The 16,909-nt window shown below is 47.2% G+C and overlaps 1 protein-coding gene across 5 annotated transcripts in view; it reads right to left on the reverse strand.

The window, feature by feature from the left end:
• The window catches only part of ubr2 (ubiquitin protein ligase E3 component n-recognin 2), a 69,657-nt gene that overhangs the window by 3,509 nt on the left and 49,239 nt on the right, over positions 1 to 16,909 (reverse strand). For all 5 annotated transcript variants that reach the window (XM_074647472.1, XM_074647471.1, XM_074647470.1 and 2 more), the window contains exon 43: positions 9,272 to 9,406. In XM_074647472.1, the coding sequence (XP_074503573.1) occupies positions 9,272 to 9,406 (135 nt within the window). The remainder of the gene's footprint in view (positions 1 to 9,271; positions 9,407 to 16,909) is intronic.

Genomic DNA, 16,909 nt, shown 5'->3' on the forward strand with positions numbered 1-16,909 from the left:
GGTACCAATTTATCCTCAAACTTAGGAACCTTAGAAACAGCTGTACAACCTGATATATATTTAGACTGCTTTTCTCCTATCGATCTCCACAAATTAACCTCACTGATCTCCTCCTCTAAATCATCTACCTGTCTCCTAGACCCCATCCCAACTAAACTGCTTAAAGAAGTTTTACCTCTAGTTAGCACCTCTTTACTGGATATGATCAATGTGTCTTTACTAACAGGCTATGTACCACAGTCCTTTAAAGTAGCTGTAATTAAACCTCTTCTTAAAAAGCCCACTCTCGAACTTCCGGTCGATAGGCAGATGGAGTAGACGCACTAGCCGGTGCTCCGGTAAACTTTTCATTGTTATACCATCCAGCCCTCTAACTTCCACGCCAAAACGAAACCTTTTTTTTATTTATCTAATTCCTCTCCTGACCGACCCTTTTATTTCTCACAATGACTTCGAAAGGAGCCAAGGGCCTAACGTTAGCTTAACACTGGAGGCTATCACCACGCTGCTCGAGCAACACCGAGTTCAGAACATCATTCAGCCAGCTGGACTCCAAACTAGATCAAACACGGCTCACAGTGGAGGACCACGGCCAACGTGTCTCCTCCTTGGAACTAGCTGCAGAAGACCTCAGCCAAAGAGTCGTGGATCTGGAGAACGTGTGCACCACCCTGAGCGAGGATAATGCTAGGCTAAAGGCTAAAGTCACCGACCTGGAGAGCCGAAGCAGGCGCCAGAACATCCGTATCCTGGGTCTCCCGGAGTCCATTGAAAGCGGACGCCCCACTGAATTCTTCTCAAATTTGCTGCGCGAGGTGTTCGGTACCGAGACACTGCCATCCCTCCCAGAACTGGACCGGGCCCACCGCTCCCTAGCTGCTAAACCGGCCCCCGGACAGCGACCGCGCCCGGTTATTCTCCGCCTGCACCGGTATCAGAAAAAGGATCTGCTCATCAGAGAGGCACGGCGGAGAGGTAAACTTGAGTTCCGTGGCCAGCCCATCCGTGTTCTGGAGGACTACTGCCCTGAAGTTGTGAACCAGCGGGGGGAATACAGAGACGTGATGGCAGAACTTTATCAACTGGGACAGAAGCCTGCTCTGCTCTACCCAGCCCGGCTCCGGCTGACGCTGTCCAGCGGAGCCAGAAAGTGGATCAGCTCAGTGGACGAGGCACAGAAGTACATCAGCAGCCTCCGCAGGTCACCGGAACATTCATAAAGGGACTCCTTAGTAACTATGGACCCACTGGATGAGAGGTATCACTGTTTATAGCCCTACCAGTTTACACGTAGTGCGGCGTATGTTAACTGTCACGTGGGTTTGTTTACATCGGTTCATTTATCCAGACTATACACGTGTTTTTGCGCTGCTCTCTTGTAAAGCTACATATACAGACAGTTGCAAACATTTACAAGCAAACATGACTTTATTTAGCCTGGTTCTATACTGGCTCTCTGGAGCTGTTATCACATATGACAGCTTTGCCCTCTCTGAGTGTGATGCCGTTTCAATGAGAATCTGCGCTGGATTTTAAAGGGCCAGTTGAACAGTTAGTTCACATTTCAAGCTGGAATTATCATTTTAAAGACTGGTTATTCTACGTTTGTTAGTACTTAAGTGGGTCTTGTCCTGTACCGTTAATTCAACTATTTAGCTATCTGGTATGGCACAAGTGAATCCATGTTTTCTCCCTCTCTCTTATTTCTGTCTACTTTGAAATCACAATTCCATATGATGTCTGATTCCTGCTTCTATGGTTTTGGTGAAATTTTGTTTTTAAATTTGATTTCTGATTTCTGAAACTCGTGCTAGAGCTTCCCAGCTTCCACAGTTCATAAAGTTGATTGTTTAAGCCAAAATATTGTTCTAGAGGAGCTTGAATCTAGTTTTGTATGTATACCGGAGCAGCAGTTAATTTAGTTTAAGACAGGAAGAGTTGTTGTTGTGCAATGTTTGTTCTGAAGAGCTTGCTGCTTTCTTTTTTAGCAGTTTTCTTGGTTGGGGAGGGGGGTGGGGGGAAGGGATATGTCACTGCCAGTAACACCTTAGTAACTTACACAAACCTATTACTGTACACTAGTCACTCCTGGTCTTCACTGACCTGCTACAGCTGTATCTTAAAGCAACCACTTGAATACTGTGCTCGCGTCCTAACCTTTTTAGTCAAGCTGCATGGATAGGCACTTAAAACTACAGAGCTGGAATGTCAAGGGTTTGAACCACCCCATTAAAAGAAAGAAGGTTTTCTCACACCTCAAACAACTTAAAACAGAAATAGCCTTCCTGCAAGAAACCCATATTCGCAGTTCAGACAGTGGTCGTCTTCTGTCATGCTGGATGGGGCAGAAATTTCACTCCGCTTTCCAAGCCAAAGCCAGAGGGGTTTCAATCCTTATCAGTCAAAGGGTTTCCTTTGAACCACACAATGTGATTGCTGACAAGTTCGGTCGATATGTTATTGTATCTGGGAAATTATATGACACACTGGTAGTGCTTGTGAACGTGTATGCCCCTAACTCAGATGATGTAGGTTTTTTCGAACATTTGTTTTCTCTGCTGCCAGACCTCAACACATACTCTCTCATACTTGGTGGTGATTTCAATTGTTGGCTAGACCCAGTTTTAGACCGATCATCCACTAACCCCAGCACAATAAGTAAATCAGCCTCTTTCATTCAAGCCTTTCTCTCTGACTACGGTGTCTGTGATGTGTGGCGCTCTCTACATCCAAACGATAGGGAATACTCGTTCTTCTCGCACGTCCATCATACATACTCCAGGATCGATTATTTTTTTATCGACAACCAACTAGTCCCGCTGGTTCAGTCCTGCGCTTATCAGAGTATTGTCATTTCAGACCACGCTCCTATTGGTTTGACCATGTCCCTCCCTGGCCTCCCACAGAGGAGCAGGCACTGGCGGTTTAACTCAACCCTACTGTCTGACGATAATTTTGTGAAACATATGGAGAAAGAGATAGCCTTTTTTCTTACTACTAATATATCCCCTGAAACCTCTAGCCTAATTGTATGGGATGCTCTTAAAGCTTATCTTAGGGGGCAGATCATAGCATACACCGCTCAAGTGAAGAGAAAATCCTATAAAGAGCGCTTGGATCTGGCCCACCAAATTGGAGAGATTGACAAACAATATGCTCAAACTCAAAGTCCAGACCTTTATAAAAAACGATTAGAACTCAAAACCAAATTTGACCTGCTTACAACTCACTCAACTGAACACTTGCTTTTAAAAAACAAGGCCAGGTTTTACATATATGGAGACAAATCTGACAAAATGCTAGCCAACCAACTCAAAGGCTTTAAAGCAAAACAAAATATCTCCAAAATCTGAATGTCAAATGGTCACATAACTTCAGATCATTCACAAATTAATGAGACATTCAGGGATTTTTATTCCCAGCTTTACACCTCAGAGTCTCAGGCCGATTGTAATGTAATTCTTGACTTCCTGCACAGTCTAAATATTCCCCAACTTTCTTTGGACTTCAGGAAGAGACTGGAAGAGCCCATATCTCAGGCAGAAATAGCTTTAGCAATTTCCTCAATGCAGTCAGGTAAGAGTCCGAGTCCCGATGGTTTCCCGGCAGAATTTTTAAAAAAGTTCTCCTCGCTACTTTCCCCACAGTTATGTTCAGTCCTATCTGAATCCTGTAGGCAAGGTTCCCTTCCTCAATCATTTACCGAGGCTTGTATCACTCTCATTGCTAAAAAAGGTAAAGACCCAACCGAATGTGCCTCCTATAGGCCTATCTCCCTCTTAAACACAGATGCAAAAATTTTGGCTAAGGTCCTAGCCCGTAGACTGGAGAATGTCATTCCTACAATTATATCCAAAGACCAAACTGGCTTTGTCAGGGGCAGACAATCGTACTTTAACATACGACGACTATTCAATATCATCTACTCTGCATCTGAGAAAGTCCCTGAGTGTGTTGTGTCTCTCGATGCGGAGAAAGCATTTGACCGCGTTGAATGGAACTACTTATTTGCTGTTATTTGGTTTCGGCCCGAAATTTACCTCGTGGATTAAGCTACTATATTTGCTTCCCTCAGCCTCAATTCGTACTAACTCCCAGCAGTCTAAACCATTCAACTTACATCGTGGAACCCGTCAAGGGTGCCCTCTGAGCCCCATACTTTTTGATCTGGCCATCGAACCGCTTGCCACAGCCTTCCGCAGTTGCAGGGACATATCTGGTATTTGGAGGGGCAACACAGAGCATAGGGTCTCACTTTATGCTGATGACCTCTTGCTCTTTGTCTCAAACCCGGGTACCTCACTACCCCCCGCTCTGTCGTTGCTCAATCAGTTTGGTAAATTTTCGGGATACAAATTAAATCTCAACAAAAGCGAGCTTTTTCCCATCAATGATGAAGCACGAGCCTTAGACCTCACCAACCTGCCTTTCAAAATTGAAAAAAATAAGTTTTCCTATTTGGGCATCTCAATTACTAAAAAGTACAAAGATTTATTTAAGGAGAATTTTATTGCTCTGTTAAACCAGATTAAACAAACACTGAAACAGTGGTCACCTCTTTCCATGTCTCTCGTGGGGCGTATCAATTCCATCAAAATGACCATCCTACCCAAATTTCTCTACCTCTTTCAGGCCCTACCACTTTTTATCCCCAGATCTTTTTTCAATCAACTTGATTCAATTATATCCGCCTATATATGGCAGGGTAAGCGTCCCCGTCTTAGCAAGGTACATCTCCAAAAAACCAAGGCTACTGGTGGTCTGGCACTTCCAAATTTTTGTTTCTATTATTGGGCTGCTAACTTGCGATGTCTTGCGTTTTGGTCCTTCTTTTACAATCAGCCTGACTGTCCTTACTGGGTAGCGATGGAACTCCACTTGGACGATAACCTGTCTGTTCTTGCATTGCTTGGATCCTCGCTTCCGCTCCCCTCAATGAAATCTATTAGGAACCCGGTAGTTAAACATTCTTTAAGAATATGGGCTCAATTTAGGAAATACTTTGACTTGAACAGCTTCTCTACTCTAAGCCCCATTGCGTCAAATCATCTTTTCAAACCATCTATTCAGGACCCTGTTTTTCAAGAATGGCACAGGAAAGGTATTGTGCGTTTCAAAGATTTATTTGTAGATAATACTTTGGCATCATTCGAGCAGCTAAGCAAAAAATTCAGTCTTCCTAAGTCCAACTTTTTTAGATATCTACAAGCAAGGCGCTTTGTGCTCTCTCAGTTGTCCAGCTCCTCTGCATCGACAGACGCGACAATTGTCAATACGATCCTTTCTTTAAATCCATCACACAAAAGACTTATCTCCACTCTCTATGGCATGATATCAGACTTGAAGCGTGCCCCCATGGACAAGCTCAGAGCAGCATGGGAGGAGGACTTAGGCCTCTCCCTATCACCGGATACGTGGAATTCCATACTGAAGCAGGTTAACTCATCCTCTCTATGTGCTCGTCACTGCTTACTTCAGTTTAAAGTGGTGCATAGGGCTCATATCTCAAAAGCCAAACTGTCTCGCATGTATCCTGAGATTAGCCCCAACTGTGACAAGTGCAAAAGCGCTGAAGCCTCCCTTATTCACATGTACTGGTCATGCCCTAGTCTTACAAACTATTGGACGGAGATCTTTCAAACTTTATCTCAGGTGTTAAACGTCAAATTAGAACCAAACTCTCTAGTTGCTCTGTTCGGGGTCACCGGAAGTGAGACGCAATTAACTGCAGAAAAACGACGCACCTTATCCTTTGTTTCCCTTCTGGCTCGGCGAGCAATCCTGCTCAGGTGGAAGGGCGCTGCCCTTCCCACTCACACACAATGGTTGGCGGACATCATGTCTTGCTTAAAGCTTGAGAAAATCAGATACTCGCTTCAATATTCACATGGGAAATTCCTGAAAGCATGGGGCCCTTTTTTAGATACATTCCAGACACTGTAAATACTTGATTACTAAGTGCAGCTTTACTACATCACAAAGTATTCAATCATTCATCGCAAGTCATTGGCGTGACAGTTAGCTTTCCATATGGCGTGCTGGCAGTGACTGGGGAGGGATTATTTTATTGTTTATATACATCCTTTGTTTTGACTTGTTTATTTGTTGGCATTGGTGCCAGCTGCTAATAATGTATACTCATACCTGTCATTCTTTTTTGGTTACCGAATAGCGCTGTACTTTTGCTATATACTGCAAAAAAAAAACAATAAAAAGATCTTGATTTAAAAAAAAAAGCCCACTCTCGATCCAGAGGTCCTAGCCAACTATAGACCTATATCTAACCTTCCCTTTACCTCCAAAATACTCGAAAAAGTAGTTGCCAGTCAGCTGTGTGACTTTCTACAGAACAATCATTTATTCGAGGATTATCAGTCAGGATTTAGAGTGCACCATAGCACAGAGACAGCACTAGTGAAAATTACAAATGACCTTCTAATGGCATCGGACAAAGGACTTGTCTCTGTACTTGTCTTGCTAGATCTCAGTGCTGCTTTCGACACCATTGACCATGACATCCTATTACAAAGACTGGAACATTTAACTGGCATTAAAGGAACTGCACTAAGTTGGTTTAAGTCCTATTTATCAGATCGATCTCAGTTTGTACATGTCAACGATGAGTCCTCCATGCACGCCAAAGTTAGTCACGGAGTTCCACAGGGTTCTGTACTTGGACCAATTCTATTTACCTTATATATGCTTCCCTTAGGCAATGTTATTAGAAAACACTCCATAAACTTTCATTGTTATGCAGATGATACCCAATTATATCTATCAATCAAGCCAGACGAAACAAACCAGTTAACTAAACTACAAGCATGCCTTAAGGACATAAAAACCTGGATGACCTGCAATTTCCTGATGTTAAACTCAGACAAAACTGAAGTTATTGTACTAGGCCCTGAGCACCTCCGAAACAAATTATCTAATGATATAGTTACTTTAGATGGCATTGCCCTGGCCTCCAGCACCACCGTAAGGAACCTGGGAGTTGTCTTCGACCAGGATATGTCCTTTAACTCTCACATAAAACAAACCTCACGGACTGCCTTCTTTCATCTACGTAACATTGCGAAGATCAGGCACATCCTGTCTCAAAACTGTTACCTCTAGACTCGATTACTGCAATTCCTTATTATCAGGCTGCTCCAATAAGTCTCTTAAGACTCTCCAATTGATCCAGAATGCTGCAGCACGTGTACTGACTAGAACTAGAAAAAGAGATCATATTACGCCTGTATTAGCTTCTCTGCACTGGCTGCCTGTAAAATCCAGAATAGATTTTAAAATCGTCCTCCTCACCTACAAAGCGCTAAACGGTCAGGCCCCATCATATCTTAAAGAGCTCATAGTACCCTACTTCCCCACTAGAGCACTGCGCTCACAGAATGCAGGGTTACTTGAGGTTCCTAGAGTCTCCAGAAGTAGAATGGGAGCCAGAGCCTTCAGCTATCAAGCTCCTCTTCTCTGGAACCAGCTCCCAGTTTCAGTCCGGGAGGCAGACACCGTCTCTACATTTAAGAGTAGGCTAAAGACTTTCCTCTTTGATAACGCTTATACTTAAGCTGCTATAGGCATAGACTGCCGGGGGACTTCCTATGACACACTGTCATAAGGAACTTCCTATGACACACTGAGCTCCCCTCTCCTTCTGTATATACTCATGTCCCATGTCCATGTTGTTACTAACTTCATTCCTTCCCGGGAGTCCTTGTGCCTCCTTGTCTCGCAGCTAACCGTGGAGCGGGGTCACACCTGGAGCGAGGTCATACCTGGAGCGAGGTTATACCTGGAGCGAGGTTATACCTGGAGCGAGGTCATACCTGGAGCGAGGTTATACCTGGAGCGAGGTCATACCTGGAGCGAGGTCATACCTGGAGCGAGGTCATACCTGGAGCGAGGTTATACCTGGAGCGAGGTCATACCTGGAGCATGGGTACACTTGGAGCAGGGTTTCACCTGGATCTTGGTGGTCTCCGGTATTGTGGCTGCATCTGCTGCCGCGTCGGTGCCTGCTTGACACCAACTGCTACCATCCCTAATTAACTACGTCTGTACGAGGGACTACCAATGCTAACGAGGGATTTCCAACACCTAGTGACAAAGTGGCAGCCTGGAGAATAACACTTCTCGGTCACTGCCAAAGACATCAAGAGCCCCCAGCGAGCATGCTGATGCTGCAGGAACCAACGCACGGGCATCGATCGCAGGGACGTCCCACACCAATACACATGGACGTACTGAGGAGAGATGCTGGACAGTGCTGGCTTTCCGATAGTTGTATTATCACTCTTTCCATCCACCACTATTGGTTTTGTGTTATCAGTCCTACTTGTATTAGCTATTACAGCTGCTAGACTGCTATTGTGGCTGCTTCTCTCTCTCTCACTCTCTCTATCTCTGTCTCTCTCTATCTCTGTCTCTCTCTCACTCTCACTCTCACTCTCTCTCTCTCTCTCTCTCTCTATCTCTCTATCTCTCTCTCTCTCTCTATCTATCTATCTATCTCTCCCCCCAGCCGGTCTCGGCAGATGGCCGCCCGCCCTGCGCCCGGTTCTGCTCCAGGTTTCTTCCCAGTAATCGGGGAGTTGTTCCTGGCCACAGTGCGCTTGGTGGATCCTGTTGGGTCTCTAAACTATGGTGTACGGTCATAGACCTGCTCTATATATAAAGCGTCTTGAGATAACTTCTGTTGTGATTTGACGCTATACAAAAATAAATTGATTTGATTTGATTTGATTTGACTGTGTGTACTGTGAGTACTGTGTGTACTGTGAGTACTGTGTGTACTGTGAGTACTGTGTGTACTGTGAGTACTGTGAGTACTGTGTGTACTGTGAGTACTGTGAGTACTGTGTGTACTGTGAGTACTGTGAGTACTGTGTGTACTGTGAGTACTGTGTGTACTGTGTGTACTGTGAGTACTGTGAGTACTGTGTGTACTGTGAGTACTGTGAGTACTGTGTGTACTGTGAGTACTGTGAGTACTGTGAGTACTGTGTGTACTGTGAGTACTGTGTGTACTGTGAGTACTGTGTGTACTGTGTGTACTGTGTGTACTGTGAGTACTGTGTGTACTGTGAGTACTGTGAGTACTGTGTGTACTGTGTGTACTGTGTGTACTGTGAGTACTGTGAGTACTGTGTGTACTGTGAGTACTGTGTGTACTGTGAGTACTGTGAGTACTGTGTGTACTGTGAGTACTGTGTGTACTGTGAGTACTGTGTGTACTGTGAGTACTGTGTGTACTGTGTGTACTAGTACTAACGTGAAGCTGGAGGCCTGGTTGATCAGGACGCTGTAGTCTTCTGGTAGTTCGATCAGCCGGTTGGATTCTCTGGGGAACCTGACGATGACTCCGCCCCCCTGCAGGGTCCCTCTCACACCTGGATGACAACACCACCTGTAACAAACACACACACGCATATGGGAGATTGAGGCGTGATGACCATAATCATTAAATCTGTTCAGGAGGAGGATGACCTCATTAACATACTCTATGACCTCATCAATGACCTCATCAAGGACCTCACTGCATGCCCCCCCCCACACTTTACGGCCACGTCCCACTTTCGTCCCTGTCTCCCTGCTCCTATTGTTGTCCTGTCGTCCTGCTCCTATTGTTGTCCTGTCTCCCTGCTCCTAATGTTGTCCTGTCGTCCTGCTCCTATTGTTGTCCTGTCTCCCTGCTCCTAATGTTGTCCTGTCGTCCTGCTCCTATTGTTGTCCTGTCTCCCTGCTCCTATTGTTGTTCTGTCTCTCTGCTCCTATTGTTGTCCTGTCTCCCTGTTCCTATTGTTGTCCTGTCTCTCTGCTCCTATTGTTGTCCTGTCGTCCTGCTCCTATTGTTGTTCTGTCTCTCTGCTCCTATTGTTGTCCTGTCTCTCTGCTCCTATTGTTGTCCTGTCTCCCTGCTCCTATTGTTGTCCTGTCTCCCTGCTCCTATTGTTGTCCTGTCTCCCTGCTCCTATTGTTGTCCTGTCTCCCTGCTCCTAATGTTGTCCTGTCGTCCTGCTCCTATTGTTGTCCTGTCGTCCTGCTCCTATTGTTGTTCTGTCTCTCTGCTCCTATTGTTGTCCTGTCTCTCTGCTCCTATTGTTGTCCTGTCTCCCTGCTCCTAATGTTGTCCTGTCTCTCTGCTCCTATTGTTGTTCTGTCTCTCTGCTCCTATTGTTGTCCTGTCTCCCTGTTCCTATTGTTGTCCTGTCTCTCTGCTCCTATTGTTGTCCTTTCTCCCTGCTCCTATTGTTGTCCTGTCTCCCTGCTCCTATTGTTGTCCTGTCGTCCTGCTCCTATTGTTGTCCTGTCTCCCTGCTCCTATTGTTGTCCTGTCTCTCTGCTCCTATTGTTGTCCTGTCTCTCTGCTCCTATTGTTGTCCTGTCTCCCTGTTCCTATTGTTGTCCTGTCTCCCTGTTCCTATTGTTGTCCTGTCTCTCTGCTCCTATTGTTGTCCTGTCGTCCTGCTCCTATTGTTGTCCTGTCTCTCTGCTCCTATTGTTGTCCTGTCTCTCTGCTCCTATTGTTGTCCTGTCTCCCTGTTCCTATTGTTGTCCTGTCTCTCTGCTCCTATTGTTGTCCTGTCTCCCTGTTCCTATTGTTGTCCTGTCTCTCTGCTCCTATTGTTGTCCTGTCGTCCTGCTCCTATTGTTGTCCTGTCTCTCTGCTCCTATTGTTGTCCTGTCTCTCTGCTCCTATTGTTGTCCTGTCTCCCTGCTCCTATTGTTGTCCTGTCGTCCTGCTCCTATTGTTGTCCTGTCTCTCTGCTCCTATTGTTGTCCTGTCTCCCTGCTCCTATTGTTGTCCTGTCGTCCTGCTCCTATTGTTGTCCTGTCTCTCTGCTCCTATTGTTGTCCTGTCGTCCTGCTCCTATTGTTGTCCTGTCTCTCTGCTCCTATTGTTGTCCTGTCTCCCTGCTCCTATTGTTGTCCTGTCTCTCTGCTCCTATTGTTGTCCTGTCGTCCTGCTCCTATTGTTGTCCTGTCTCTCTGCTCCTATTGTTGTCCTGTCTCTCTGCTCCTATTGTTGTCCTGTCTCTCTGCTCCTATTGTTGTCCTGTCGTCCTGCTCCTAATGTTGTCCTGTCTCCCTGCTCCTATTGTTGTCCTGTCGTCCTGCTCCTATTGTTGTCCTGTCTCCCTGCTCCTATTGTTGTCCTGTCGTCCTGCTCCTATTGTTGTCCTGTCTCCCTGCTCCTATTGTTGTCCTGTCTCTCTGCTCCTATTGTTGTCCTGTCGTCCTGCTCCTATTGTTGTCCTGTCTCTCTGCTCCTATTGTTGTCCTGTCTCCCTGCTCCTATTGTTGTCCTGTCTCCCTGCTCCTATTGTTGTCCTGTCGTCCTGCTCCTATTGTTGTCCTGTCTCCCTGCTCCTATTGTTGTCCTGTCTCCCTGTTCCTATTGTTGTCCTGTCTCCCTGTTCCTATTGTTGTCCTGTCTCCCTGTTCCTATTGTTGTCCTGTCTCCCTGTTCCTATTGTTGTCCTGTCTCCCTGCTCCTATTGTTGTCCTGTCGTCCTGCTCCTAATGTTGTCCTGTCTCTCTGCTCCTATTGTTGTCCTGTCTCCCTGCTCCTATTGTTGTCCTGTCGTCCTGCTCCTATTGTTGTCCTGTCTCCCTGCTCCTATTGTTGTCCTGTCTCCCTGTTCCTATTGTTGTCCTGTCTCCCTGTTCCTATTGTTGTCCTGTCTCCCTGCTCCTAATGTTGTCCTGTCGTCCTGCTCCTATTGTTGTCCTGTCTCTCTGTTCCTATTGTTGTCCTGTCTCCCTGCTCCTATTGTTGTCCTGTCTCCCTGTTCCTATTGTTGTCCTGTCTCCCTGTTCCTATTGTTGTCCTGTCTCCCTGTTCCTATTGTTGTCCTGTCTCCCTGTTCCTATTGTTGTCCTGTCTCCCTGTTCCTATTGTTGTCCTGTCTCCCTGCTCCTAATGTTGTCCTGTCTCCCTGCTCCTATTGTTGTCCTGTCTCCCTGCTCCTAATGTTGTCCTGTCGTCCTGCTCCTATTGTTGTCCTGTCTCCCTGCTCCTATTGTTGTCCTGTCTCCCTGTTCCTATTGTTGTCCTGTCTCTCTGCTCCTATTGTTGTCCTGTCTCTCTGCTCCTATTGTTGTCCTGTCTCCCTGCTCCTATTGTTGTCCTGTCTCCCTGTTCCTATTGTTGTCCTGTCTCTCTGCTCCTATTGTTGTCCTGTCTCTCTGCTCCTATTGTTGTCCTGTCTCTCTGCTCCTATTGTTGTCCTGTCTCCCTGCTCCTATTGTTGTCCTGTCGTCCTGCTCCTATTGTTGTCCTGTCTCCCTGCTCCTATTGTTGTCCTGTCTCCCTGTTCCTATTGTTGTCCTGTCTCCCTGTTCCTATTGTTGTCCTGTCTCCCTGCTCCTATTGTTGTCCTGTCGTCCTGCTCCTATTGTTGTCCTGTCTCTCTGCTCCTATTGTTGTCCTGTCTCCCTGCTCCTAATGTTGTCCTGTCGTCCTGCTCCTATTGTTGTCCTGTCTCTCTGCTCCTATTGTTGTCCTGTCTCCCTGCTCCTAATGTTGTCCTGTCGTCCTGCTCCTATTGTTGTCCTGTCTCTCTGCTCCTATTGTTGTCCTGTCTCCCTGCTCCTATTGTTGTCCTGTCTCTCTGCTCCTATTGTTGTCCTGTCTCCCTGCTCCTAATGTTGTCCTGTCGTCCTGCTCCTATTGTTGTCCTGTCTCCCTGCTCCTATTGTTGTCCTGTCTCCCTGTTCCTATTGTTGTCCTGTCTCCCTGTTCCTATTGTTGTCCTGTCTCCCTGTTCCTATTGTTGTCCTGTCTCCCTGCTCCTAATGTTGTCCTGTCGTCCTGCTCCTATTGTTGTCCTGTCTCTCTGCTCCTATTGTTGTCCTGTCTCCCTGCTCCTATTGTTGTCCTGTCGTCCTGCTCCTATTGTTGTCCTGTCTCTCTGCTCCTATTGTTGTCCTGTCTCCCTGCTCCTATTGTTGTCCTGTCTCCCTGCTCCTATTGTTGTCCTGTCTCTCTGCTCCTATTGTTGTCCTGTCTCCCTGCTCCTATTGTTTTCCTGTCGTCCTGCTCCTATTGTTGTCCTGTCTCCCTGCTCCTATTGTTGTCCTGTCTCTCTGCTCCTATTGTTGTCCTGTCTCCCTGCTCCTATTGTTGTCCTGTCTCCCTGCTCCTATTGTTGTCCTGTCGTCCTGCTCCTATTGTTGTCCTGTCTCCCTGCTCCTATTGTTGTCCTGTCTCCCTGCTCCTATTGTTGTCCTGTCGTCCTGCTCCTATTGTTGTCCTGTCTCCCTGCTCCTATTGTTGTCCTGTCGTCCTGCTCCTATTGTTGTCCTGTCTCTCTGCTCCTATTGTTGTCCTGTCTCCCTGCTCCTATTGTTGTCCTGTCTCCCTGCTCCTATTGTTGTCCTGTCTCCCTGCTCCTATTGTTGTCCTGTCGTCCTGCTCCTATTGTTGTCCTGTCTCTCTGCTCCTATTGTTGTCCTGTCTCCCTGCTCCTATTGTTGTCCTGTCTCCCTGCTCCTATTGTTGTCCTGTCTCTCTGCTCCTATTGTTGTCCTGTCTCCCTGCTCCTATTGTTGTCCTGTCTCCCTGCTCCTATTGTTGTCCTGTCTCCCTGCTCCTATTGTTGTCCTGTCTCCCTGCTCCTATTGTTGTCCTGTCGTCCTGCTCCTATTGTTGTCCTGTCTCTCTGCTCCTATTGTTGTCCTGTCTCCCTGCTCCTATTGTTGTCCTGTCTCCCTGCTCCTAATGTTGTCCTGTCTCTCTGCTCCTATTGTTGTCCTGTCTCCCTGCTCCTATTGTTGTCCTGTCTCTCTGCTCCTATTGTTGTCCTGTCGTCCTGCTCCTATTGTTGTCCTGTCTCTCTGCTCCTATTGTTGTCCTGTCTCCCTGCTCCTATTGTTGTCCTGTCTCTCTGCTCCTATTGTTGTCCTGTCTCCCTGCTCCTATTGTTGTCCTGTCGTCCTGCTCCTATTGTTGTCCTGTCTCCCTGCTCCTATTGTTGTCCTGTCTCTCTGCTCCTATTGTTGTCCTGTCGTCCTGCTCCTATTGTTGTCCTGTCTCCCTGCTCCTATTGTTGTCCTGTCTCCCTGCTCCTATTGTTGTCCTGTCGTCCTGCTCCTATTGTTGTCCTGTCTCCCTGCTCCTATTGTTGTCCTGTCTCCCTGCTCCTATTGTTGTCCTGTCGTCCTGCTCCTATTGTTGTCCTGTCTCCCCTGCTCCTATTGTTGTCCTGTCGTCCTGCTCCTATTGTTGTCCTGTCTCCCTGCTCCTATTGTTGTCCTGTCTCCCTGCTCCTATTGTTGTCCTGTCTCTCTGCTCCTATTGTTGTCCTGTCTCCCTGCTCCTATTGTTGTCCTGTCTCCCTGCTCCTAATGTTGTCCTGTCTCTCTGCTCCTATTGTTGTCCTGTCTCCCTGCTCCTATTGTTGTCCTGTCTCTCTGCTCCTATTGTTGTCCTGTCTCCCTGCTCCTATTGTTGTCCTGTCTCTCTGCTCCTATTGTTGTCCTGTCTCCCTGCTCCTATTGTTGTCCTGTCTCCCTGCTCCTAATGTTGTCCTGTCGTCCTGCTCCTATTGTTGTCCTGTATCTCTGCTCCTATTGTTGTCCTGTCTCCCTGCTCCTATTGTTGTCCTGTCTCCCTGCTCCTAATGTTGTCCTGTCTCTCTGCTCCTATTGTTGTCCTGTCTCCCTGCTCCTATTGTTGTCCTGTCTCCCTGCTCCTATTGTTGTCCTGTCTCTCTGCTCCTATTGTTGTCCTGTCGTCCTGCTCCTATTGTTGTCCTGTCTCTCTGCTCCTATTGTTGTCCTGTCTCCCTGCTCCTATTGTTGTCCTGTCGTCCTGCTCCTATTGTTGTCCTGTCGTCCTGCTCCTATTGTTGTCCTGTCTCTCTGCTCCTATTGTTGTCCTGTCTCCCTGCTCCTATTGTTGTCCTGTCTCTCTGCTCCTATTGTTGTCCTGTCTCCCTGCTCCTAATGTTGTCCTGTCGTCCTGCTCCTATTGTTGTCCTGTCTCTCTGCTCCTATTGTTGTCCTGTCTCCCTGCTCCTATTGTTGTCCTGTCTCCCTGTTCCTATTGTTGTCCTGTCTCCCTGTTCCTATTGTTGTCCTGTCTCCCTGTTCCTATTGTTGTCCTGTCTCCCTGTTCCTATTGTTGTCCTGTCTCTCTGCTCCTATTGTTGTCCTGTCTCCCTGTTCCTATTGTTGTCCTGTCGTCCTGCTCCTATTGTTGTCCTGTCTCTCTGCTCCTATTGTTGTCCTGTCTCTCTGCTCCTATTGTTGTCCTGTCTCCCTGCTCCTATTGTTGTCCTGTCTCCCTGCTCCTATTGTTGTCCTGTCTCCCTGCTCCTATTGTTGTCCTGTCTCTCTGCTCCTATTGTTGTCCTGTCTCTCTGCTCCTATTGTTGTCCTGTCTCCCTGCTCCTATTGTTGTCCTGTCTCCCTGCTCCTATTGTTGTCCTGTCTCTCTGCTCCTATTGTTGTCCTGTCTCCCTGCTCCTATTGTTGTCCTGTCGTCCTGCTCCTATTGTTGTCCTGTCTCCCTGCTCCTATTGTTGTCCTGTCTCCCTGCTCCTATTGTTGTCCTGTCTCTCTGCTCCTATTGTTGTCCTGTCTCTCTGCTCCTATTGTTGTCCTGTCGTCCTGCTCCTATTGTTGTCCTGTCTCTCTGCTCCTATTGTTGTCCTGTCTCCCTGCTCCTATTGTTGTCCTGTCGTCCTGCTCCTATTGTTGTCCTGTCTCTCTGCTCCTATTGTTGTCCTGTCTCCCTGCTCCTATTGTTGTCCTGTCTCTCTGCTCCTATTGTTGTCCTGTCTCTCTGCTCCTATTGTTGTCCTGTCGTCCTGCTCCTATTGTTGTCCTGTCTCTCTGCTCCTATTGTTGTCCTGTCGTCCTGCTCCTATTGTTGTCCTGTCTCTCTGCTCCTATTGTTGTCCTGTCTCCCTGCTCCTATTGTTGTCCTGTCTCTCTGCTCCTATTGTTGTCCTGTCTCCCTGCTCCTAATGTTGTCCTGTCGTCCTGCTCCTATTGTTGTCCTGTCTCCCTGCTCCTAATGTTTTCCTGTCGTCCTGCTCCTATTGTTGTCCTGTCTCCCTGCTCCTAATGTTTTCCTGTCGTCCTGCTCCTATTGTTGTCCTGTCTCTCTGCTCCTATTGTTGTCCTGTCTCCCTGCTCCTAATGTTGTCCTGTCGTCCTGCTCCTATTGTTGTCCTGTCTCCCTGCTCCTATTGTTGTCCTGTCTCCCTGCTCCTATTGTTGTCCTGTCTCCCTGCTCCTATTGTTGTCCTGTCGTCCTGCTCCTATTGTTGTCCTGTCTCCCTGCTCCTATTGTTGTCCTGTCTCTCTGCTCCTATTGTTGTCCTGTCTCCCTGCTCCTATTGTTGTCCTGTCTCTCTGCTCCTATTGTTGTCCTGTCTCTCTGCTCCTATTGTTGTCCTGTCTCCCTGCTCCTATTGTTGTCCTGTCTCTCTGCTCCTATTGTTGTCCTGTCTCCCTGCTCCTATTGTTGTCCTGTCTCTCTGCTCCTATTGTTGTCCTGTCTCCCTGCTCCTATTGTTGTCCTGTCTCTCTGCTCCTATTGTTGTCCTGTCTCTCTGCTCCTATTGTTGTCCTGTCTCCCTGCTCCTATTGTTGTCCTGTCTCTCTGCTCCTATTGTTGTCCTGTCTCCCTGCTCCTATTGTTGTCCTGTCGTCCTGCTCCTATTGTTGTCCTGTCTCCCTGCTCCTATTGTTGTCCTGTCTCCCTGCTCCTATTGTTGTCCTGTCTCCCTGCTCCTATTGTTGTCCTGTCTCCCTGCTCCTAATGTTGTCCTGTCTCTCTGCTCCTATTGTTGTCCTGTCTCCCTGCTCCTATTGTTGTCCTGTCGTCCTGCTCCTATTGTTGTCCTGTCTCCCTGCTCCTATTGTTGTCCTGTCTCCCTGCTCCTAATGTTGTCCT

The sequence above is a fragment of the Sebastes fasciatus genome, chromosome 9 (assembly GCF_043250625.1).
Source record: "Sebastes fasciatus isolate fSebFas1 chromosome 9, fSebFas1.pri, whole genome shotgun sequence".
Taxonomy (NCBI): Eukaryota; Metazoa; Chordata; class Actinopteri; order Perciformes; family Sebastidae; genus Sebastes; species Sebastes fasciatus.